Source organism: Cibotium barometz, chromosome 47 (assembly GCF_041138505.1).
Source record: "Cibotium barometz isolate CiBa-2024 chromosome 47, ASM4113850v1, whole genome shotgun sequence".
In the NCBI taxonomy this organism is placed as follows: domain Eukaryota; kingdom Viridiplantae; phylum Streptophyta; class Polypodiopsida; order Cyatheales; family Cibotiaceae; genus Cibotium; species Cibotium barometz.
Genome location: NC_141092.1, coordinates 10,228,248 through 10,255,106, shown reverse-complemented (window position 1 = coordinate 10,255,106; position 26,859 = coordinate 10,228,248). Strand labels below are relative to the sequence as shown.

The 26,859-nt window shown below is 45.8% G+C and overlaps 1 protein-coding gene across 1 annotated transcript in view; it reads left to right on the top strand.

Moving 5' to 3' along the window:
* ALB1 (ALBINA 1) overlaps positions 1 to 26,859 on the top strand; it is an 80,548-nt gene that overhangs the window by 41,757 nt on the left and 11,932 nt on the right. Inside the window, exons 13-14 of the mRNA XM_086784425.1 lie at positions 24,359 to 24,520; positions 25,477 to 25,597. Coding sequence (XP_086640551.1) covers positions 24,359 to 24,520; positions 25,477 to 25,597 — 283 coding nt within the window. The remainder of the gene's footprint in view (positions 1 to 24,358; positions 24,521 to 25,476; positions 25,598 to 26,859) is intronic.

Here is a 26,859-nt window from a genome sequence, read left to right as displayed (position 1 = left end):
TATGGAGCATGGGCAAACAATTCAAGTGTTGCCTTTAGTATGGGTGTGAAATAGAAGGTATGGGGGGTGGCCATCCTTAGGCATTAGGAGAATAAAATAAAAAAAGGATAAATGGCCAAAAAAGCAAGGTAAGCGTGGAGCTTATATTACGTTGCCAGCGCATCTTCTGAGAAGAACGTAGAAGCTGGCGAGTCGGCGGCGTGTGCTGCAGAAAAGGGCCGTGGCTGTGTTGTTGAAGTGGGGGGCCTCTCAGGTGTATCTGCAGCGTGGCTGTGAAGTGATGCGCAGCTGTTGCAGCGAAGAGGAAGGCGCAGCTGGCGTGTGGCCGTCGTGCAGAGAAGAGGAGACCTCCCGTGTGAAGAGCCGATAGTTGAAGGCGTGTAAGAAAGCCGACTGTGTGCAGGTAACGTGGGCTTTGGAGCGCAACTGGTCAAGCACAGACGGGCAGCAGAGACTGGTGGTGGGCCTCCCTTGTGAAAAGCAGCGAGGACTGGTGGTGAAGAAGCTGACGGGCTGCAGGCGTGTAGGAGGCCGCCTATGTGGGAAGGTTAGCGCAGCTGTGTGATAGAGCTGGCGCAGCTAGAAGATATAAGCTTGGATTTGTTGTGCAGCTGAAGTAGGTAGCGCACGAGGAGAGGATTGAAGGTTGGCAATTGTTGAGCTGGCCGCCTCATGGAAGAGAGGTGCTGACAAGCTTGGTGAAGCCATGTGGAAGTACCGGCGGGTGCTGGCATCAAAGGAAGCTGCTAGCGAGGACAAAAGGGATGCAGATAAGCTGCAAGTGATAGGTTGGCTGGTGTGGGCCGCCTAGGAGTCAGAGTGGACAGAGAGGGTGCCGAGTAAGGCAGAGAGAATGGTTGGTTGCTGCTTGGTGGTGGGCCGGTAGCAAGGCAGATAAGCTGCCTGGGTTTGTTGTGAGGCTGGCAGAGGATCAGCACAGAGACAGAGACTGTGAGAGAGAGATGGTGGTGTAGCTGCTGCTGACGACACATGCAGAAGTGATGGGTCGCAGAGGACTTGAGGGTTAGCTGGTGTGGGCGCCTTCTGGAGTGAGAGTGGCCGGGTTCATTCTGGTGTGATTGGTACAGCAGGCAGGCGAGTGTTGTGGTGATCAGGGATGTGGTGTATCCTCGGCTGACAGGCCTGAGTGAGTGTTTTGTGGGTTGTGTGAGTAAAGCTTCTGTGTCGGGAGAAGCTTGTATGATGTTTTGATCTGGAATATATCGCTGGGTGTTTATCTTTGTCTATAGTGCCCCTGTTTTATGCTGTCTGTCTGGTGTGGGTTGGGTGGTGAAGTGCGAGAATTGTTCCAGCCGGTGGCTGGTGGTGCCCCGTTCGTGTGTGTTATTCCAAGTTTGCGAGGTGGAAGGGCTATAGAGGCAGGGTTTTCTTTCTTTTTTTCACCTCACAGTAGGCAACTACAGTGCCCCCACAAGAAAGCTCTTGGACAGAAAGATACTCAGTTAGAGCTTGTGCATACAGATGTATGTGAGATGCCTCAGCTTTCTTTGGGAGGGGCAAAATACTTTGTGTCTTTTATTGATGATGCCACACGCAAGGTGTGGGTCTATCCTCTTCGTTTGAAGAGTGATACATTCTCAGTGTTTCAGAAGTTTGTTGCTCATGTTGAGAATCAAACTGGCAAAACACTGAAGGCTTTGCGTTCCGACAATGGTGGAGAGTATATGTCCAAACAGTTTCAGGACTTTTGTGATGCTAAAGGCATCAAGAGGGAGCTCTCTACTCCTTATGATCCTCCACAAAACGGGACAGTAGAGAGGATGAACAGGACCATTCAGGAGAAGGTCCGTTCTATGTTGTCACATGCTGCGTTACCTCATGGTTTTTGGGCTGAAGCTGTTATGACAGCCGTTCACCTTATAAACAGGTCACCTAACACGAGGCTTGGTGGGAAAGTGCCGGAGGAAGTATGGACAGGGAAGCCTCCGTCATACAAGCACTTGAGAGTGTTTGGTTGCGTTGCGTACGTGCACATACGCAGGAAATGCGCACCAAACTTGATCCTAAGTCTCACAAATGCATATTCCTAGGATATGGTGACAAAGGTGAAATGGGGTATAGACTTTGGGATCCCGTGAATAGAAAGATTATACGCAGCAATGATGTCATTTTTGATGAAACATGCATGTATAAGGAGCCTGCAAGGCAACAGGAGCCTAGCAGAGTCATCTTTGATGATGATGGACATCATGGACAACAACCAAGGGCTGTAAATCAGCCATTACAGCAGCAAAACCAGCCCTTAAATGGTGCTGAAAATGGTCCAAATGGACAGCCAGATATGGCAGAAGATATCCCTATGGATATACCACAGTTAGAGGAGATACCGGGCATGATTTTTCAGCCTTATGGCATGGAACAGGAGCCACCAATAGGTGATATGCAGGCTGGACAGCAACCTGCAAATGATGGTCATTGGGTACGGAGGTCCACAAGACCCTCCAGAGCCCCTGACAGGTTTGTTCCAGGGGTTGACTACTTGATGCTTACTGACTGTGGGGAGCCCTCATGTTATAAGGAGGCTTTACAGAGGGCAGACAAGGCTCTTTGGGAGCGTGCCATGAAGTCAGAGATGGATTCTCTGCACAAAAATGGAACATGGAAGTTGGTGCATTTGCCTGCAGGCAAGAAGGTTTTGCCATGCAAGTGGGTTTACAGACTCAAAGTTGCACCAGATGCAAAGCCAAGATACAAAACCAGGTTAGTGGCTAAGGGCTTCAAGCAGGAATATGGTGTGGACTTTGAGGAGATCTTCTCTCCAGTGGTCAAAATGACCACACTTAGAGCTGTGGTAGCTTTGGTTGCAACTTGCGCATGATGATCTGGGCTTGATTCAGATGGATGTGAAGACTGCTTTTCTTCACGGTGATCTCCATGAGGAGATATATATGCAACAGCCAGAGGGTTATGCAGTGAGTGGAAAGGAGAAGCTTGTATGCAAGCTGAAAAAGAGTCTTTATGGGCTCAAACAGGCACCAAGGGAATGGTATCATAAATTTGATACATTCATGAAATCCCAAAAATTCAGGAGAAGTGACATAGATCACTGCTTATACACCAAGAAAGCTTTGGATGGTAGTCTATCGATCCTCATCTTGTATGTTGATGATATGTTGATTGCCGGAAAATCTCGTAAAGAGATGGATGCCTTGAAGAAGAGGCTGCATTAAACCTTTGATATGAAGGATTTGGGTGATGCAAATCACATCTTGGGTATGCGGATACTTCGGGACAGAAATCAGCATGTGTTGTATTTGTCTCAGAAGGAATACATTGGCAAAGTTTTGCAGAGGTTCAATATGGACGGGGGGAAGAAGACTAGTACTCCTTTGCCTCCATATGTGAAACTCAGTGCTATGGACAGCCCACAGTCAGATAGTGGCAGGGCTGATATGGCCAAGATTCCGTATGCTTCAGCTTGTGGCAGTCTCATGTATGCCATGGTTGCTACTAGGCCGGACATTGCATTTGCAGTGGGAGTGGTTTCTAGATACACGGCCAACCCTGGCAAGAAGCATTGGGAAGCAGTAAAAGGTGTCATGAGATACCTGAAGGGCACACCGGATATGTGCATTTGTTTTGGCAAACAGGATGCATTAGTGCATGGTTACACGGATTCGGATTATGCCGGTCATCCAGATAACCGGAAGTCTACTACCGGTTATGTGTTTACATTCACAGGAGGTGCTGTGTCATGGATATCCAGGATGCAGAAGTGCACTGCCTTATCTACTACAGAGGCCGAGTATATTGCAGCCACAGAGGCTTGCAAGGAGGCATTATGGCTATCTCGGTTAGTGGTTGATTTGGGTTATACAGGGGATATACCATTGTTGCATTGTGACAGTCAAAGTGCCATCCAGTTGGCAAAGAACCCTGTCTTTCATGCAAAGACGAAGCATGTGGATGTGAAGTATCACTTCATCAGAGAGGTGATAGAGAACAAGCAAATTCAGCTTGTTAAGATTCATACGGATGACAACCCGGGTGATCTGTTGACGAAGAGTTTGCCTCCGGAGCGGTTGCTCATTGCAGACACTTGATGGGCATTGGATGAGGCCAGTTTCAGCCTTGATATGGCCTTGTATATTATCATGTACATGCTGATTTTTCTTTTCCTTCATTTAAGGGCACTTTGCCTTTAAGTGGGAGGTTGTTGGGGTAAAGGCATTATGCCCACCCTTATAGTGTGTACAAGCCCATAAGTTATAGTACATAGTACACTTAGTACTTTTAATGTACTAATTGCACTATGTGTACTAGTGCAATATATACGTGTGAAAGGGGAGTCACACACTCAGTGCTTGAGTTGACTTATCTCCACAACTCTCTCTCTCTCTCCCTTGTCTCTCTGTGTATGTCTCCCACATGAATCTCTAACCCTAATTCTCTCTCCCATTCAGCTCTCTTGCTACACACTAGCCTCTACCACCATTGTAGGCTGCCCTAATGATGGCTACTCTCTTTCTCTCTCTTGAAGGCATCCCATGAAGGAAGTATACCGGCTGTTGGGGACTGTTTTGGAGGCTTCCATCGCGAAGAAATACTGAAGGCAAGGGTATTTAATCATTTTATTATGATTTCTAGTCATTGTACTTGTTGTACCAGCCCTTGTACTTGCTGTACCAGCCACTTTACCTACTGTACCAGCCACTATACTGGCTGTATCAACCTTTGTACTTGCCATACCAGCCACTGTACCAGCCATTGTACTGGATGTACCTGTTGTACTAGCCACTATACATGCTATACCAACCATTGTATTTGCTGTACCTGCTGTACCAGCCATTGTACTTTTTGTACCGGCTGAATAGAGAGTTGTACTTGGTGTACCAACTCTATTGCATGAAAACCCATGGTTTTTGGGGAAGAATCAGTACCCACACGGAGGTATATGGTTTATATTGTTGGCTCGGCATTTCTACGGCTCGTGTTCCGGCTTGGTTGTCTCGTGTTGGGTTGTGTTATGGCATTTGTGGGGAGAGTAAGGCCCTCAAAGCTTGTACATGCTTGTACATGATATTATTCTCCTTGGGCAATAAAAAACTCCCGGGGGGGGGGGGGGGGGTCGGCCCATTCCGGCCTCTATGCGGTGTCATATGTGCAAGCTCCATTTTCAGCATTTGTTGATGTTTTGTCTAGCTTTTATGTTCTATGCAAAGTGATGATGGATATGTGTTAAGGCTGTGGCCATGTTTAAATGTTTTAGCATACATTGATGGTATCAACAAGTGTGGAAGGCCCTATCAAAAGTGCGTAGCAGACAGTGTGAGACATAGGCAGAGAGAGAGAGAAAACGAATCTGCATAATGATGAAGAAACAATGATACAAACAGCCCTATGCAAGGGGTGGTCCCCGTAAGTGAGGGCATGATGAGCAACTCCCCTGAGGGTGGACGCGGGCCTGGAATCCCCTGTCAAGATATCTACAAGTGAGTAAGTGCCTGGCCTTATATAGCCCCTACTGGAGTTGGCCGACTGGCTCTAGAAAAAGACCCACGACTAGACAAAATAAACATGTGAGAAATGGGTGGCCAACCCTACAACCAAGGGCCCTGAACATAAGGAAAAAATATGGTGCTGCCCAGGATAAATCTGGGCACCCCTGATACACAACTTGGGCACACTACCAAGAGATGAATAATGCTAACACCTCCTCTCAGATCCTAGGAGAGAAACCGGTCCAAGGAGCTGGAAAAGGAAACCTCCAAAGCAAGTCGAGAAGTCAATTTGCTCCCGTCTGTGCCAGTTACTCCAAGAAACTGCTCCCGATCCAGAAGCCCAACAAAATCCAAAAAATGAACGACCAGATGTCCATATCTCCAATCCAATCTGTATCACACCAGTCCACACAATGTGCTCCCTCTTCAGCCCAAGAAAGGATGTGGTCTGACTCTCTACCTCCAAGAAAAAATCTGCTCCTTAGAGAACACTGCCAAACTGTCTCCCTGTTGGCACTCCCTCTAGACACCCTAGAGGCCCACAATGTCTACATCAGCCCTGGTACTCGAGCCTCCAACTCTGAGCTTGTTGAGCACCAATCTCAAGATACTTGGTTTCTGGATCTCCATGTATCCCTCGGTCCAAGAATGCCTCTTTGTCCTGCTAACACTCAAGTGGAAGAAACATACCTCCACCACTGTAGTTGACAATCCTACTGGCTCCCTGACCTTTAAAATTTGTATCCATAACTCGCCGTCATGTGATGGGACTACTACTCACACACCCCTATGAGTCACCCAATCACATGGCAACACCCCCTGAGCGCTTTGGTGTTAACTATGGCATTGAGCTCAAGAAAGCTCTCTTGCCAAAACCTGACACCCCTAGCTGGCAAGTTCCCAACCAACTAGTCAAATGTCCATGTGGAACCAACCATCCACAACTCATCATCCCAAAGCACAATCTGATGTCAATCATCTGCTGCCGCTCCACTGGTACCTACCTGTACCCAATGAACCTGTACACCTGCCATGCATCCTGTTCCCATCCTGCAACTGAGCAAGTACCTGTGAACCTCGACAAGAGCTCTCGTCACCAGGTGACCTAGCCTGCCTTTGCATGAATGCCGATATCAACCTGTACACCAAGCTCCCAAATCAATGCTCATCCTAGGGATGAAGACTCCTGTGCCTGTACCCTGTAATCCAAAAGGCCATCTGCCTGGGGAATAGGAGTGGCTCACCTTGCCAAGTAACCACATCCCCCTCTCAAAGTGAACACCCTAAGAACCTAAAGGAAACACCTGTACACCAGCAAAACTATGCTGAACTGCACAAACTCATAGACAACTTGGGCACACTACCAGGAGATGAATAATGCTAACAGGCCCTAGTCCCCCGGGCACTGCGAGTTACACTATGTATGTTGGGACTGCACTATCCCCATCATTTCACATAGTTTTCCCATGTCTTCTTGAGGTGATGCTCCCATTGGGAGACCCGTGACCCTCACATTGAGGACCTTGCGCTGCTTTCTTTGGTCTTCTTCAAGAGTGTTCACCATGATCTTGCTTGTGTCCATTGGTTTATGTTTCTTTACCACCGCCACCCAGCTCAAAGTAGCTGCAAGCCTTTCTTTTGCCTCCTTCTCGGCTGCCACTACTTCTTTGCGTCAGCCATCTTGGCTTGGAGCTTGGCATTCACCTCCTTCAGCTGTGCAATCTCTAGGGAGAAAGGCTCGGCTTTCCTACACCCGTGTAATTCCAGTTCCATGGCCTTCACTTTGCTATCTCGCTCTTGCAACTCCTTGATGATGTGAAGCTCCTTTGTCATTTCATTCCACATGTCATCTAACTTCTTGTTTAGCTGCTGTTCCTCTCTTTTATTGGTAGCATTGTTCCCAGATGGGACAGCTTGGTCTCCACTGATTTGGACATGGTGGGAGGTGACCAAGGGCGGGAGAGATTTTTAGAGGGAGAGTCTTTGCAGGTCCAAGAACCTCGAATCAAGGTCAAGAAAATCAAGAACCAAGATCAAGATAATGAAGAAAATGAGAGAGAGAGAGAGAGAGAGAGAGAGAGAGAGAGAGAATATTAGCGAGAGCTGTTTTCTGCTGATCTAGGGTTTAGTTTTGCTGTTTTTCTACTGTTTTAGGGTTTCGTTTTACTGTACACTGCTGTTTTAGGGTTCATTTTTGCTGTAAATTGCAGTTTTAGGGCTTTTAATTGCTGTTTTTCAGCTGTCTTAGTGTTTTCGACTGCTGTTTTAGGGTTTTCGACTGCTGTTTTAGGGTTTCTTCTTGCTTATTTAGGGCTTTGTTCTGATGTTTTAGGGTTTTGGACTCCTGTTTTAGGTCTTCTTTACTGCTGTTTTAGGGTTTTGCCTTCTGTAGGCTTGCTGTTTTAGGCTTTTGTTCTGCTTTTTTTTTTTAAGTTTCCCCTAGAGAGAAAGAAAGAAAGGAAGTTATATTAACATCTACGGAAGACCAAAAGGGCCTATGAGACCAAAAATAATACAATGGTACCATGGATATACTGAGCCATGGAAAACTGAAAGAAAAAGTAAAATGAAAACATTTGACAGTACATGTGATCAGCAGATGATCCTGGGCAGAGTGAGATACGTTGTGATCAACTAATGACGATACCCAGAACTGATCTAATGGTGGAGTGAATGTCAGGCCTTTGTGATGCATGACATGTCGGCAGAGAACCCCACGAACCTGTCTCTGTGTGGTGGAGGGTCCTGATGCTCTGGGTCGGGGATGTTCGTGGAGAGCGTGGGTACGGGTGGTGGGCTTTGATGTACGAGAGAGAGAGAGAGAGAGAAAGAAAGAAAGAAAGAAAGAAAGATTTTATTAACATCTTCCAAAAGACCGAACTCGGCCTATGAGACAAATCGGTGTACCTGTATGGGGTATCCTCTGTCATCCCAACAAAATGAAAAAGTACTGAACTAAAAAGAGAGAGAGAGAGAGAGAGAGAGAGAGAGAGAGAGAGAGAGAATGGAGGCTGCCCAAGAGGTTCAGCAGGTGCGAGATGGTCTTTTCTGAGGCTTCGGATGGAATCGGCATGGCTGTCAGCGAGAGGCTGCCCAAGAGGTTCAGCAGATGCGAGATGGTCTTTTCTGAGGCTTCGGATGGAATCGGCATGGCTGTCAGCGAGAGATCGATTTATGACTCTATTGGTGATGGATTTATGACTCTCTTGGTGATGAGGACTCCAAGAGGCAAAGGATGAGTCCTATTCAGGACTCTCGAGTGATGAAGGATTCGTCACAACCTTGGAGTGCAGAACCACAGGTTGACTTAGCTTTGATACTCGATGCAGGAAATAAGTTGCTGCAGGATTATGTGGTAGCAAATCAGGGGAGGGTTGCATTTGTTCCTCCGAAGACTATGGCCGAGGTTACCTTAGTGACTCCTCTCTTGCTTGCAGCATTCTGATTTTTATGATAGGGCGGTGGTGTTTTTCTTCACTGTCCGCTTGCCTCTCATGGGTCGGTTTAGGACTTGGTTGCCAGACATGTTGCATGCAGATGTGGTTGAGGACATCTTTGATGGGCCACAAGGATTTTATGAGGTCACATTTCGGTCTCATGAGGCCCGGGATGCGGTGTTGTAACGTTTGCCGTTGTTTTTGGATGGTCAGTTGGTTCATGTGGTCCCTTGGAGGCCATTGGCTGATTACAGAGATTCTTCGGCAAATGTGTTCAATTTGGGTGGAGGTCATGGATTTTCCTTCGATGTATTGGAGGTTGCTGAGAAACATAGGGGAGGTGTTGATGGAACTTCGGGTTACGTCTCGTAATCGTAACCGAGTATGTATGCTTTGGGACACTGGGTAACAGAGGCCTGTACATTTGAAAGTGCGTGTTGAGGGCATGGAGCCCGTGATGTATGAGTTAAATGGGTGGTCATTTGCAGGTCATAGTTTTCACTGCGGGCAAATGGGCCATTTTATTTCTGAGTGCCCAAAGGTTGTAGAGGTTCCCCCAGAGGCTGGACAAGGTCAGGAGACAAAGGTTTCTCAGGCCCCTCAAAAAGAGGTGATGAAGGGTAAGGAACACGCCCGAGTTTCTTCGGATCAAAATGGTGTTATGGAACCTCAGGTGCTGTCATCGTAGGGGCAAGGTCAGGATACACAGGTTTCTCAGGCCCCTCAGAAGGTGGTGATGAAGGGTAGTTTCTTCGGATCAAAATGGTGTTATGGAACCTCAGGTGTTGTCATCGGAGGGAAATAACCCGAGTTGCAGATTTATAGTCGTAGGCCTTAAGGTTCTTATGGTAGAGAGGGTCAGCAGGGCCATGGAGTGATACCTTCAAGTGGGCATACACAAAGGTCTGGGGCAGCTTTCTCGCTGCCTCGTTACCCACTCCCGGGTCAATAAAGAGAATCAATCCTCTTTGTCGTTGGCCTTTGATGCGAAAGGGGGAATGATCTCTCCTTGGGTGGCAGTGTTTTGACAAAAGGGGGACTCGAGATGGACCCCTCAAAGCCTGACTCGCTTTCATGAAAATTGTACAATGGAACGTGAAGGGAGTGTGCTCCCAACATAAGCATTTCATGTTGTGGCACACTGTGTTTTCACAGAATTGGGAGCTGTGGAGCATAAACTGCATAGATTGGTGGGCCAATCTTATGCGTACAAAGATTTTCATGTGTTTTGTAGTCATAGTTGCCAGGCGTTTCATGAAACGTGTTTAAGAAATGTTTCATTCATTTTCCAAAAGTTTCAAAAACGTTTCATACGAAAAGGGGGGGGGTACATGCCTCAAAATTTATATACAGGTTTATAATATGTTAAAAATATGTTGCCTTCACTGCAAAACAATATTAAACATGCATCATTTACACATTAAAACATGTTTACAAGCTAAAACTAAAGAATCTGGGTGACCCAATTACAGTGGGCACCCAACTGAGTCACTGACCAATTGGCATAAATAAATTGGCAACATCAAGAATCAAGATCTGGATTTCATCATCAATAATGGCAACTACTCAATAATGGCACTCAAAGTGATCACAAAAAGTTTGAATCCTGAGCTGATACAAAAAAAAGTAAACTGAAGTCTGAAATACACAAAGTAAAGCATGCTGAAGCTTGAAAGATGCAATCATGCATGAATGATGACAAATAGTAAACTAGAGGAGCTTGTGGGCACTGCCAACTAAGCACTCAATCCTCAACATTCCGATATCCTCATCTCCTCGGTAGACTCAATGTCACTCTCAGAAGAGGATGATGCTGGCTCAGTTGCTGCACTCGTCTCAGCTGGCACCTCCTGCCATGAGCAGGTGCCATCAACTCCTCATACAACATGGCATATATGTCGCGCTCCTCGTGAGGAATCTCTGGGACATCTTTCATCTTCTCAATGTCGATTTTATCGACATTGACTTAACGAGGCTCTATCGGATTGCCCGACTACTCAATTAGGCAGAGATTGCAATGGCAATACACCAACCGCTCCAACTGAGCAGTAGACAACCTGTTCCTCTTCTTTGTATGGAAGAGGGTCCATGTGCTCCAGCTCCTCTCAGCAGGACCCGAACTGCAATCCTGTGAGAGAACTCGAATGGCAAGGCGTTTCTCCCAATTAAATACAGAAACTTTGTAAGTGCAGGGTACTAAAGTCTAAGTACAATCATCATTGATCAATGTATTATGTAACAACTTACAAGTTACAACAAGAAGGCAACTAGTTGGAAGTTCAGTACCTCTCATCTGTCAAGAGAGTGCATCGGTTAAGAGCCTCTCCAATCCGGTCCATGAACTCCTACAAGAGTCCAAGAGTGCTGCCCTCCATGTCAGTGATGCAAAGAACACTATAGATTGGTTGAAGAGCTCTCAATAACTTGCCTCCTTCCACTAATCTTCTTGCATCACTCTGCATGCAAAAGCAACTACCTTCGGGTGCTCATGGTTCTCCAAGATCATCCACTCTCGACTAACCACTGTGCGCATGAGTCCCTGTCGGACTCTCACTACCCTCTCAACCACAATGAACATATATGCAAACCTGGTTTGCATATGCTTCAAAAGCTCAAGGTCACTATTGGCACGCATTGCCAAGACCTTGGGCCTCTTGGTAACAAACTTCACCACGCTACGCGCAGTGTCAAAGATGTCAACAATCCACCTAATCTTGGCAAGATCTTCAATGAGCAAGTCTAGGCTATGGGATGCATATGGAGTCCATACAATCTACGGAAACTCAACCTGTAGCATCCGTCCCATAGAGACACGGTTGCTACCATTATCTGTGACCACTTGCACTATGTTTTGTGGGCCTATCTCCATGATAGCCTCGCAGAGGTGTGACCATATAAATGCTCCTGTCACCACTGTCCCAGGCATAGATGCATCAATGGCACGCAAAAACATAGTGCCCTTGCAAGAGGACGCCAAAATATTGTACACATTCCTCTTGCGTATATCTGACCTCCCATCACATAACAATGTGCAACCATACTTGCTCCAAGTGGCTTTTAATGGCTCCATCTCCACCTCCACTGCTTGTTGCTCTCTTCTGAGCTCTTTAGTGCGCAAGGTCTCAAGGGTCCCTCCCACTCACATCCAATGCGGCAGATTGCCCTCATGGCCTTTTTCCATCGTGGTGTGCGCACAATGTGAAAAGACAAAGCACATTGGATGAAAAGCGTAGTGAGTTCCCTAGTTACATCTTTAATTGCCTGCTTTTGCATGCTTGCTTGAATGCTGGCTCTCTTTAGAGAGGCTTTGGGTGTTGCGGGGGCAAAGGGGTTCGTGTCGCCGTGGGAGTGGAACTACCAGCACCCCCAAATCCTGCTTGGCTCTGTGCATCTTCCTATGAACCCAACCGTGTTCTCTTTGATGCCTCTGCATTGCCTGGTTGCTAAATGTGTTCGGGATTTTGTTTCCCAAGCTTGGTGGTCCATTGCACACACACATGTTTCGGTTAGGGATTAGGTTTTCGGCAATCTTCCGGGTGCAATAGTGTAGGCTGCGCTTGTGGATTTGTTTCATTTCTTTAGCCAGATTGGCTTGTGGCACATATGGCATTCATCTTCGATGGCCAGTCGGGTATACAGGGCCATATCGAATTCGGAGCTTGTTGTTGTGGCAGCTTTCGGCCATGGCTTCCGCGCATGTGATAGGCCAAGAGTTGGCCGCTTCTTGGATTCGGATCATCCGCACAGTTCCATTGCGTGCATAGTTGATAGAGGGTTTTTCCTGGCGCCATCGTCACTGCCCGGGACAATGTATCAGTTGTTTGGACTGTCCACTATTTCTGTCCCCCCTCCCCCCTTTTTCTGAGTTTGTTTGTGTTCTAGCCTAGCTATTGGCCATGAGGCTTGTGTGCATTACCTGTGCATAATATTACATTCTTACCTTTACGAAGAGAGAGAGAGAGAGAGAGAGAGAGAGAGAGAGAGAGAGAGAGAGAGAGAGAGACATCCCCACACCTTATTGGCCTTGGCTGAAACCCAATCTTTCTCTGATACAAGCTTATGATAGACCTGGTTAGCTGAGAGTGATATCAAGTCACCAGATTTACATAGTGCCCAATCAAGCCAAGGCTGATCTGCAGATGGCCGAGGCAATGGAGTAAAAGGCTCAACTGCATGCATGATGTCAGCCCATAGTGGCTGAAATGTCCGAGGAACCCTAAAGTGCTGCCGAATACGACGAAATGAATATGGCCTGTCACGACCAGGTATCACAGCATCTCGGATTCTAACCAAGCCTAGCCTGACCATGCGGTTGAGTCGTATGCGTGAAGCATCTCTGTCTGGCCAAACAATGACACGCGACTCCACAAATGTTTCGAACTGCAAAGAGTTCAAAAGTAGTCTTTCATGACCAGGATCCCACCGAGCCAACAGTAGAACTTCATGCCAAGAAAGGAGAATATGCGATAAAATGTGTGATGAGCGAATACGGACAGGATGAGCCGCATTCACAATGTCCCACCATGAAGCCTGCACACGTGTCCGCCCATGTGACAATCCCTCCAACTCAATCAAGTCACGAGCCATGAAAACCCAAGGCTGCTCTTGCAAACACATATCCTGAAAAAGCGCCCACCTACGCGCCACCATATGCAAGCGGACATCCAGTAAAGCAGCCCCACCCATTCTTTTGGGCGTCGTAATGTGATTCCAAGCTATCCATGTTTGACCCATAATATTACCTTGCCTCTTCCACAGCATAAACCGAATGGGAGCAACCAAACGGATGAGAGATTTGTGCGTCCAAGGTAGCAAAGGTAAAAAATAGGAAATCATGCTAAGCATAATAACCTGAGCTACCTTAACTCTCACATGCATAGGCCACCCTTGAGCTTTCCAATACACAAATTTATCTGAGATCCGAGCAGAAATCCAAGCAAGAAGCGCTTGGGGGTCCACATCCACACCCACCGGATATCCAAGATGACGAACAATGTCTCCTGTATGCACCACACGGCCTTGCCACCCTAATGCCTCAAGATCAAATTCCGTGCATACAATGAGGGCTGATTTTGATGAATTTATTTTCAGCCCAGAAGCCAATGCAAAATTATTCCAAGCTTCCATTGCTCGATCTATATTGGCTTTTTCGGCCCTGAGAAACATAAAAGTATCATCCGCAAGGGCTTGAGCAACCAATTGCTTGCCATGAGGGAGATGCAAACCAACCACTTCACCATGCGATGCCATAGCATCTAGGCGAGATAACATAGGATGAGTGGCAATGGCAAAGAAAAGAGGGCTAAGAGGACAGCCCTGCCGGAGAGAACGGGTGAGAGAAATACCATCCGAAAGTCCTCCATTGAGCATAATCCGCGTGATAGAGCCAGAGCCAAGTAAATGCACCAAATTAGCCATTTTGGGACCAAAGCCCATGGCTGTCATTAACTGAGAAAGGAAAGACCAGCTGACATGATCAAAAGCTTTTTCAAGATCCAGCTGCACCATCACAATCTCTTGCTTCTTTGCCTTGGCATAATCCACTCCAATTTGAACATTAAGAATATTATGCAAAATATTCTTGCCATGCACAAATCCATATTGATACGGATGAACAAGAGTAGGAAGCACCTTCTGCAAGCGATTGGCAAAAATCTTTGTAAAGATTTTATACATAATACCCATAAGTGAGATCGGGCGCCATTGAGCCAAAGAAGTAGGCGAAGGGACTTTGGGCAACAAACGAAGTATGCCCAACTTCCAATCGGCAGGCATATATCCCTCATCCCAAACCCTTTGACAAATAAGCGTCAAAGGCTCTGCAAGCTGATCAGCATATTTTCGGAAAAACTCATTTGTCAAACCATCCCAACCAGGGCTCTTTCCCATGGGAAGTTTGGAGAGAACAGCTTCCACTTCCCCTTGAGTAACAGGAGCATCAAGCTGAACCGCCACATCAGGGTCAACTTGATATCGTACTTCAGCAAACAATGACTCCCTTGCAGCCAGGACAGCCGGTGAGACATCCTCTCGAGGGGCAAGCAAATCTTCATAAAACTTGATGCAATGCTGAATAACCTCAGAAGGTTGAGTAACAAGGTTGCCTTTGGCATCCATCAGCCTAACAATATTCTCACGCATATGTTTTTGATGCAACTTATCATAGAAGCGATGAGATTGACAGTTAGCATCCCGCAAAGCATCAAGACGTGCAAGTAGTTTAAAGCGAACATATTGTGCTTCCTGCACCCTAGATAGCTCCTTTTTCAGCCATTCTATGGCATCCGCAACTTCAGCATCCATAGAGTCAGTAAACATGAACGCCTGCAAGCCCTTTAAAAGCGACTCAAGGAGGGCCACATGCTGTTTTTGTATAGAGGCATTAGCAAGACCATAATGACGTGCTAATTTCCGAGTGTTGCTAAGGAACACTGGCCAAGCATGATAATCAGCCATGGACACTCTTGTGGAGAAATGTCGTATCAACTGACGCATATAAACATCAAAAACTTCATGCTCCAAAAAAGTGTGATTTAAGCGCAAAGACAAGCGTCCCAACAAGCCTTTATATGCATCCACTGTTGGGGTAAAGGCGTTATGCCCACCCTTATAGTGTGTACAAGCCCATAAGTTATAGTACATAGTACACTTAGTACTTTTAATGTACTAAGTGCACTATGTGTACTAGTGCAATATACATGTGTGATAGGGGAGTCACACACTCATGCTTTTCATGAGTTGACTTATCCCCACAACTCTCTCTCTCTCTCTCCCTTGCTTCTCTGTGTATGTCTCCCATGAATGTGAGCTGTAAACCCTAATTCTGGTTTTCTTCCATCAACAACTGGTATCAGAGCCCTTAGTGATCCCTCCCTTCCTCTGTTTCTCCTTGATGATTTCTGTCCACAGTCTGCTGGTCGCCTACTCCATCAACTGGTATCAAGCGCTGGCCCTTCCTTCAGCTTGAGAAGCGAGCGCTAGGCAAAGCAAGTCCATCGGGGCTTAGAAGGTCGCAGACATGCTGGGCGAGCTCGTGGCACAAGGCAGCATTCGCAGGCTGGGCGAGCTCGTGGCACAAGGTGTGTGAGGCGTGTCAGATACGTAAGCCAAGGCGTACAGCCGAATAGAGGCAAGTCGACGTCAAACGTGTAGAAGGCGCCAGCGCTAAGTAAACAGCGTGGAGCGAAAGCGTTAAAGAACACAGGCTGCGTAAGCGTGAAGCGAAGGCAACGGGCGAAGCCGTAAGGGAGTCAGCGACGGCGAAATGGGGCCAGAGAAGAGGCCGCTCCCACCTCGCCCCCTGTAACACGCACGAACACCTCCACGACCTGCGAGGGATCCAACTTGGGCGGCATGGCTGCAGAGTCTCTAGTTTAGCTTCCGCACAGACACGCAGAAGACAAGACTCGCAGGAGAGGTGTGGCGTTCTGCTGTTCAAAATCTGTTGAGCCTCGACGGATCAAGGTGGCGCATTTTTATAGTGGACTGGCCTGGAGTTGGGCTTTCCGGGATGGATCACACCACGGATAATCAAGAAGCCTCCCTCCCTTTTCTGCAACAGCATCAAATCTCCTGCAACAGCATCTGCAATCAACAAAAATCAACCTGCAAATCAGAAAAAATCAGAAATTTCAGAGGTATTTGTCTCTAATTTTTTGCGAATTTCTTATCAATTTAATCAATTGAGCAGGTACAGGTGCCCAATTGCTCATTTTTTGAGCAAAATTGGCAAAATTGGGTGACATTGGTCACAATCAGGATAAATTTGCAGGAAATTGGTCAAATCAGGATCAATTTGCAGGAAATTGGATGTCGAAATTTGGGGCTTTTGATGTAATTGTGCAATTAAGCACTCATACATGCTGTATGATGTAAAAAATCGCACATTTGGGCAAAATCGCAGCAAATTGCAGCAAATTGCAGTGCAAATCAAGGGGCTTTTGTGCCGATTTGGTTGATTTGCATGCAGGCAATCGCATTTGATGCTGTGGTTAATGTGCTGATGCCTTACAAGCACTCAATGTGCCTGTAAATCAAGGGGCTTTCATGTATTTGATGTATATGTGGCCAGGGGGAAGCATCGTGAACACTCTGGATGCCTTCATGTGCGTCAATGTACCATGCATGATCAGAAATTGATCTCAAATCAAGGGGCTTTTCAAGTTTGTATACTTGTTGAGCTTGGCAAAGCAGCAGGCAAGACATTTATGCCTTGAATCCTCAAAAAATCAGCTTGCAGTCAAGGGGCTTTTGCCCAATTTCTGTTCGGGACTGTTTTATGCAGTGTACAGGACTGTAAAAGTCTGATTTTTACTCATTTGGACAGCCAGGAGAGCATTTATTGCTACTGTACCTGCTGGTACAGATTTGGCACAGCTTTGTGCATGTTTTGGTATGGCTGTACATTGTTTTGAGTGACCAAAAGATTCAATTTCAGCTGCTGAAATTGCCGATACAGGTTTGGTACATCATTGGTGAGCGCTTAGTACTGCTGTACAGTACTTTGGAAGGGCAAAAGAGCACATTCAAGGTGCTGTCCAAAATCTGCAGCAACCAGATTTTGGTGTTTTCATCACAAAAAGTGGGAGAAAAGTTGCATTCTTGCTTCCGCAGTGGGAGATAAAGCTTGGGAGAACATTTGTAAGCACTTTGTGTGCTTTGGGTGCAGTGTTTGCACATCTTGGGTGCAGTGTTTGCACATTTGCAGGGAGTCAGGCATTAAAGGTTGCATTTTGCTATGGCAACCACAGGTGAGAGCTCTTCATTGCTTCACATCAAGAAGCTTGAAGGCTCGCATAATTATGATATTTGGCAAACCCAGTGCTACAATGTGTTGCTCCAGAAAAAGCAGCACAAGCCTATCAAAGAAAGGGGTGTGATGCCCGCTTCTCTTACAGCTGAAGAGTGGGAAGATATGGATGAGCTGGCAAGATCTACTATCATGTTGTCTGTGTCAGACTCATTACTTTTCAGCATTCGTGAAGAGAAGACAGCTTGGGGAATGTGGCAGAGATTGCAGGACTTGTATGCCCAACAAAGTGCCTCAAGCAAAGTGTATTGGTTGAAGAAACTCATAGGTCTTCAGATGAAGGAAGGGGCGTCTATGACAGCCCATCTCAATGAGTTTAATGGTATTGTCAGCCAGGTCATCAATCAAAAGTTGGCAATGGACGATGAGTTCAAAGCCACCTTTTTGTTATGCACTTTGCCAGAGAGTTGGGACACATTTAGGACAGCCACTAGCAATTCGAATGCTATGCTGTCATATGCAGATGTTGAGGGTGCTCTTCTTCAAGAAGAGATGAACAGAAAAAACAACTCTGTTGGCAAGTCCAATGCAATGAATGCACGTGGGAGATCCCAACAAAGGGGGAAAAGCCAAGAAAGGGGAAGGAGCAAGTCTCGCTCCAAAAAGGATTTGGAATGCCATTATTGTGGCAAGAAGGGACACATCAAAAAACAATGCTACAAATGGAAAAATGATCAAAAAGAAAAGGGAAAAGGCAAAGACAAAGAGAAAGACGAAGCCAAAGATGTAAAGCCAAAGGGCAAAAGTGGAGTCAAGATCGAAGAAATCAATGTGTCACATGCAGGTGGCAGTGAGGATGAGGTCCTCTTTACGTCTTCACTTGATGCCCATTCACTTCTTACAGGTGGTCATGGTATGCACTCATGGATCATTGATTCAGGTGCCTCCTTTCATGTCACAGGTTGCAGAGACTTGTTTGTCAGGTACACTGCTGGCAATGAAGGAGTTGTTTATTTGGGTGATAACCATGCATGCAAGATACTTGGCAGAGGTGATGTGAGGCTTGTATTTTCAGATGGCTCACAGCTTATGCTCCATGATGTCAGGCATGTGCCTGAGATCAAGAAGAATCTGCTTTCTACTGGACAGCTTGATGATGCTGATTATGTTACCACATTTGGTAGTGGAAAGTGGAAAATTAGTAAGGGCTCACTGGTTGTTGCCAGAGGCTCTAAGGTGGACACTCTTTACTTTATGCATGCAGGTGTTTGTCACCATGCTAATGTAAATGCAACCGAGCTGCCGGAAATTTCTATGTGGCATAGCCGGTTGGGACACATGAGTGTCAAGGGAATGGAGCAATTGTCTCGTTTGGGTTACTTGCCTTCTCTAAAGTTTTCAAGTTTTCAGTTTTGTGAGCATTGTATATATGGTAGGCAACTACAGTGCCCCCACAAGAAAGCTCTTGGACAGAAAGATGCTCAGTTAGAGCTTGTGCATACAGATGTATGTGAGATGCCTCAGCTTTCTTTGGGAGGGGCAAAGTACTTTGTGTCTTTTATTGATGATGCCACACGCAAGGTGTGGGTCTATCCTCTTCGTTTGAAGAGTGATACATTCTCAGTGTTTCAGAAGTTTGTTGCTCATGTTGAGAATCAAACTGGCAAAACACTGAAGGCTTTGCGTTCCGACAATGGTGGAGAGTATACGTCCAAACAGTTTCAGGACTTTTGTGATGCTAAAGGCATCAAGAGGGAGCTCTCTACTCCTTATGATCCTCCACAAAACGGGACAGCAGAGAGGATGAACAGGACCATACAGGAGAAGGTCCGTTCTATGTTGTCACATGCTGCATTACCTCATGGTTTTTGGGCTGAAGCTGTTATGACAGCCGTTCACCTTATAAACAGGTCACCTAACACGAGGCTTGGTGGGAAAGTGCCAGAAGAAGTATGGACAGGGAAGCCTCCGTCATACAAGCACTTGAGAGTGTTTGGTTGCGTTGCGTACGTGCACATACGCAGGGAAATGCGCACCAAACTTGATCCTAAGTCTCACAAATGCATATTCCTAGGATATGGTGACAGAGGTGAAATGGGGTATAGACTTTGGGATCCCATGAATAGAAAGATCATACGCAGCAATGATGTCATTTTTGATGAAACATGCATGTATAAGGAGCCTGCAAGGCAACAGGAGCCTGGCAGAGTCATCTTTGATGATGATGGACATCATGGACAACAACAAAGGGCTGTAAATCAGCCATTACAGCAGGAAAACCAGCCCTTAAATGGTGCTGAAAATGGTCCAAATGGACAGCCAGAGATGGCAGAAGATATCCCTATGGATATACCACAGTTGGAGGAGATACCGGGCATGATATTTCAGCCTTATGGCATGGAACAGGAGCCACCAATGGGTGATATGCAGGCTGGACAGCAACCTGCAAATGATGGTCATTGGGTACGGAGGTCCACTAGACCCTCCAGAACCCCTGACAGGTTTGTTCCAGGGGTTGACTACTTGATGCTCACTGACTGTGGGGAGCCCTCATGTTACAAGGAGGCTTTACAGAGGGCAGACAAAGCTCTATGGGAACGTGCCATGAAGTCAGAGATGGATTCTCTGCATAAAAATGGAACATGGAAGTTGGTGCCTTTGCCTGCAGGCAAGAAGGTTTTGCCATGCAAGTGGGTATACAGGCTCAAAGTTGCATCAGATGCGAAGCCAAGATACAAAGCCAGGTTAGTGGCTAAGGGCTTTAAGCAGGAATATGGTGTGGACTTTGATGAGATCTTCTCTCCAGTGGTCAAAATGACCACACTTAGAGCTGTGTTGGCTTTGGTTGCGCATGATGATCTGGACTTGATTCAGATGGATGTGAAGACTGCTTTTCTTCACGGTGATCTCCATGAGGAGATATATATGCAGCAGCCAGAGGGTTATGCAGTAAGTGGAAAGGAGAAGCTTGTATGCAAGCTGAAAAAGAGTCTTTATGGGCTCAAACAGGCACCAAGAGAATGGTATCATAAATTTGATACATTCATGAAATCACAGAAATTCAGGAGAAGTGACATAGATCACTGCTTGTACACCAAGAAAGCTTTGGATGGCAGTCTCTTGATTCTCATTTTATATGTTGATGATATGTTGATTGCCGGGAAATCTCGTAAAGAGATGGATGCCTTGAAGCAGAGGCTGCATCAAACCTTTGATATGAAGGATTTGGGTGATGCAAATCACATCTTGGGTATGCGGATACTTCGGGACAGAAATCAGCATGTGTTGTATTTGTCTCAGAAGGAATACATTGGCAAAGTCTTGCAGAGGTTCAATATGGACGGGGGGAAGAAAGCTAGTACTCCTTTGCCTCCATATGTGAAACTCAGTGCTATGGACAGCCCACAGTCAGATAGAGACAGGGCTGATATGGCCAAGATTCCGTATGCTTCAGCTTGTGGCAGTCTCATGTATGCCATGGTTGCTACTAGGCCGGACATTGCATTTGCAGTGGGAGTGGTTTCTAGATACATGGCCAACCCTGGCAAGAAGCATTGGGAAGCAGTGAAAGGTGTCATGAGATACCTGAAGGGCACACAGGATTTGTGCATTTGCTTTGGCAAACAGGATGCATTAGTGCATGGTTACACGGATTCGGATTATGCCGGTCATCCAGATAACCGGACGTCTACTACCGGTTATGTATTTACATTCACAGGAGGTGCTGTGTCATGGATATCCAGGATGCAGAAGTGCACTGCCTTATCTACTACAGAGGCCGAGTATATTGCAGCCACAGAGGCTTGCAAGGAGGCATTATGGCTATCTCGGTTAGTGGTTGATTTGGGCTATACAGGGGATATTCCATTGTTGCATTGTGACAGTCAGAGTGCCATTCAGTTGGCAAAGAACCCTGTTTTTCATGCAAAGACGAAGCATGTGGATGTGAAGTATCACTTCATCAGAGAGGTGATAGAGAACAAGCAAATTCAGCTTGTTAAGATTCATACGGATGACAACCCGGCTGATCTGTTGACGAAGAGTTTGCCTCCGGAGCGGTTTGCTCATTGCAGACACTTGATGGGCATTGGATGAGGCCATTTTCAGCCTTGATATGGCCTTGTATATTATCATGTACATGCTGATTTTTTCTTTTCCTTTACTTAAGGGCACTTTGCCTTTAAGTGGGAGGTTGTTGGGGTAAAGGCGTTATGCCCACCCTTATAGTGTGTACAAGCCCATAAGTTATAGTACATAGTACACTTAGTACTTTTAATGTACTAAGTACACTATGTGTACTAGTGCAATATACATGTGTGATAGGGGAGTCACACACTCATGCTTTTCATGAGTTGACTTATCCCCACAACTCTCTCTCTCTCTCTCCCTTGCTTCTCTGTGTATGTCTCCCATGAATGTGAGCTGTAAACCCTAATTCTGGTTTTCTTCCATCAACATCCACAGGATGATAGACCATTTCAAACACAAGCGGCCAATGATCTGACAAAACCTGTTGCTGATCAACCATCATAGTAAGAACCTCTGGCAAAAAGAGATCTTGATGTAAAATATACATCCTATCCAATCTAGCATAAGTGCCCCGAAACTGTTGTGAGGCATAAGTGTAACCCCTTTCATCTGAATGCAACCAAGACCACATGTCTTGTTTTAGCGACCTTGCTGCAAAAGCTTCCCACGCCTTTCTCTCCGGGCCATCCATTACAGAATGAGGCGACGTGGCTTGCTCCCTGGAGACACACATATTAAAGTCCCCCATCACAAAGCCAGGATGAGAGATTGAAAGAGCACACAAGTCATTCCACAGCAAACGGCGTGCACGAGCATTATTTGGAGCATACACCCCTAACAACCATAAAGGCGTATCATCCCAAACAATCTGTATCACTAGAAATCTTCCATGAACATCTTGAATCACAAGAGAAGGCTGAAACTGCGAACGAACAGCAAACATAACACCTGACTGCGAAGCAGGATGTCCGCTGTAGAAAACATGAAATCCCTTATATACATAGGCTTTGCCAGCCAACTTATGCTGCTTATGTTCAACTGCACACAAAACATCCCAACCATGACAAAAAGTTGTACGCCAAAGCCTGAACTGCTTTTGGCGCAAAGAAATACCCTTTACATTCCATTGTACAATTTTCATAAGCCTTCCCAGAAAAGGAATCAACAAGGCCGTGTACTAGGCCCAGGACAATCTGCCAAATCACGAACCTTTTGAAGCATTGCATTTTTAGACATGGTATTTGTGATCTCAGATTGCCCTTGGAGTTCCCGAGCACGTGTCAAAGGGTAATGACCATCCCATGGCGAGATGACCTCACCCTTCGAACCAAACACAAGAGGCAATTGTTGTTGTGCTTCTTCTGCACGACATGCACTGAAACAGTTATGCATCTGTTCATGAGTTGTCCAGTGGCCCGTCAGATTTGGTCTTTTGTCTCTCGCGTTTGGGAGGCAGTAGAGAGGTCTACTGTTTCGGCTCATCAGTGGATATTTGGGATTTGTCCTCAAGTCATTACTTCAGACAGCCACCTTGTGATATTCCATTTCCTTAGATGGACAGGACTTTGGCATATTTGGACTACACGGAATGGGTTCATTTTTGATTCCTTGTCTGGAATACATGGGCACATTCTACGTATCCACGGTTTGCTGCTTTGGCAGTTTTCTTCTCTTCTCTCAGCTCAGCTACTGGATGCAGATGTTATTTCCTTATGGTCTACGGCGGCTCGGCTGGCTCATCTTTGATGCTTCTATCTGGGATGCTTATTTGGCTAGGAGGCTTTCTTATTAGTGTACAGGTTTGCATGGTCATGATCCTTTAGAGGATCTTTTGTGGGGGTTTTGTTTGGGGCCATAGGTTCTGTGTGAGCCATGTGGCTGATGTACATTTTACATATAATATAAAACACCATTTCACGAAAAAAAAAAAAAAAGAGAGAGAGAACCCTAAAACACAGGCATGTATGAGCAGGGAAACCCTAAAAATAGCAAAGAAACCCTAAAAACGTAGGCATGGTGAGCAGAGAAACCCTAAAAACGCAGCAATGAAACCCCAAAACAGCAGCGAAACCTTAAAAACAGCAGCAAAGAGAGGTTGCTTCCTTCTGTGAGCAGCAAAACTGTAAAAACGTAGGCATGGTGAGCAGCTAAACCCTAAAAATGCAGGCATGGCGAGTAGCTAATTCCTAAAAACGTAGGCATGTTAGTGAGGGAAAGCTAGTACATCACATGGCGACCATGTGGCCATTTGTAAAGTAATTTTTTTGGTAATATATCTTCTATTACGAAAAAGAAGAAGAAGAGTGAGAGTAATATTAACGCTTGGAGAAGGCCAAAATGACCTGAGACCCAATACATAAGTGAAATACCATGTTGGGCTTGAGCCAAATCCATGGTTGAAAAAAGAAAACATACATGAAAAAAAAATATCCTACTAATCAACTAGTAAATCTGCAATGTCAAACATCAAGTACAATCACCTTCGCTAAAAATCATCTTGTCCTAGTTTTTTTTTTGGGTCTTGGCTTGGGTGTTTTTTTTTGGGTCTTGGCTTGGGTTTTAGTTTGGGTTTACATCAATGAGCACTCTACCTTCACAATGTACTGTCCACTTCTCTTCTTTCAGAGAGAGAGAGAGAGAGAGAGAGAGAGAGAGAGAGAACACACCACTTTTTTATACAGGCTGTCAGAGTTGGTTTGAATGCAGAAAAAAGTGGTGATGTAGGTAGAATAATGATTGTGGCTATCACTGATGGAAGGGCCAATGTTTCTATAAAAAGGTCAAATGGTGATCCACAGGCTTTGGCTGCTGATGCACCCAGACCTTCTCAGGCTGAGCTGAAGGTAAGATGTGGTACCTCTTAAACAGAAAAAGGTTTTGTATCTATGTACGTGTTTATATCTTTCACATGCCATTAAATTGGGATTTAGGACCCAAAAAAAAGCAGCACAATGCCAATTGCATGTTCGATCACTTCTTTTGAGGAGTTCCTCTGCTCTTCCTTCAATGTGATCATGCTTGCAAAAGAGAAACAGAGGCTGTCAAATGAATTCATTCTTGCCTCAAAATTGTTGGGGTGGGGGAGTGTGGACAATGGTGCTGGCACTGAGTCCTTGTTTTGTGACAAGGACTATAAATCTCTATCGAATGAAGGGTACTTTTGCTGTGTGAATCATGGGTTTGGACTTGCGGTCCTTATACTGGGCTTTCAGATGGCATATTACAGTGTTGATTGGAGCTTTGGGTGGATGGCATATGGGCTTTGCCCAAGTATGGATAGAAGGGGTTGGTGCTTTATACTCGACTCACTTTCAGGTTCTGATAACGAAAGTGGAAAGAGACGGGGCAAAGGGAAAGGGGGGGTTTCAGATCTCTTGGCTAGGTCTTTTTCTTTGCTGCTTGTGGTGGAGGCACTCTAGTGGCACAAGGCACAGAGCTGCAAGACTCCGCCTCTGGATTTATCAACAATAATGATGAGGAGCTTGAAGATCCAGATATAGGCCTAGTTTAACAAGAATGGAGGATCTCTTCCACCAATTTCAGGCCTTAGAGGTATTCTGCCTGGCCTCAAAATTTCTTGTGTTGTAGATCTCATGGCTAATTGGGTCAGCCCTACTCCTTGCCCTCGGCACAGTGAGGTCTGTATCACTTGGGTAAATAGAGTTGCCATGGTACCTTATCTTGGCTGAGGCTGGTAGCTTTTCATTGCATTTTTCTTTTGTAACTTGTTTTTGAAGGTTTGGTTGCTTGAAATCAGGCTAAACAGCTGATATTGATGTGCTGTAATGGATTGATGCAGGAAGAAATTCTTGATGTAGCTGGAAAAATTTATAAAGCTGGCATGTCTTTGCTAGTCATTGACACAGAAAACAAATTTGTATCCACTGGGTTTGCCAAAGAGATAGCAAGGATTGCTCAAGGTATGTTAATGCACAGAGTCCCATTACAATTCCAGGTGCCTACTTTCAACTCTGATGTGGTCTCGTAGACCCCACACTCCTAATTAGAGCGGTGGTCTATGATAACTTTTATCATCGCGATAAATGGCCCATTTCCATGCTCAATGGGTAAGGTTATCCCCAACATAATGTGACATGCTAACTATGAGGAAACATGATTAATGATGATTAAGGCTAAGCTATAAGGATTAACACTAATCACATGCACAATGACGACATAGAGATGACACTAATCACATGTGCAATGGTGATTAAGGCTAAGCTATAAGGATTAACACTAATCACATGTGCAATGATGATTAAGGCTAAGCTATAAGGATTAACACTAATCACATGCACAATGACGACATAGAGATGACACTAATCACATGTGCAATGGTGACACAGAGATGTAGAGCAAAGTAGAAGAGGGACTCTTTACCTTTACCACTTCTGTGATATATCACCAAAACATGATGAATATACAATGATTGTTCAGATCTGAAGTAGATCTGGACACTTGAATACTATGCATTTACTTCTACGCATGCTAATGACTAAACTGGCTGCTCCATGTGCTGCAAACTGCTGCCTTCTATTGATCCCAAACTGAGGATTGTTGTCCAGTTGCTGAATGTTGAATTATGACCCTTGACCTCCCTATTTATAGGGATTTGATGACAAGTCATATGCTTGTCGGCCAGCCCTTTTCATGTTCCAAAATATTATAAATATGTCATTAAACATGTTTATATGCCCTAAATATGTCCCAACCATTGGTGCATCTCCTGGCCACTATTGGGGTGCCTATTGGGTTGTCAAACTGCCCAAACTGTACCGTCTTCTAAAATTTACTCTTTTGGTGTGAAGTCGCATGTCTATGTGGCACCAGATCAAGGTGTGCTTGTGACATACCCTTTTGCCAAACCTTGAGCACGGAGGAAAACCATGCCCACGAGTGTGATGTAGCCATCAGGGTGTCATCTAGTGTCGGGAAGAGAAGGCCGATCCAGGCAAACTGAGTACTGTAGGAAGAGGATGTCTCAGGCCTCTGGACACGAGGTCGGGTAACCCCAGTGCCACTCTCCTGGATCCCACTAGAGGTAGATCAAGGGGCAGCTCTCGCAAGGCCAATGGGTTGGGTCATCGGCTACCTTCACAGGAGAGGGGTTGATGTGACACCGGTGATGTTAGCCCACAAGCCCCAACCCATTGGGGGGGTGCAGGGTGATCCTCCTTTATGA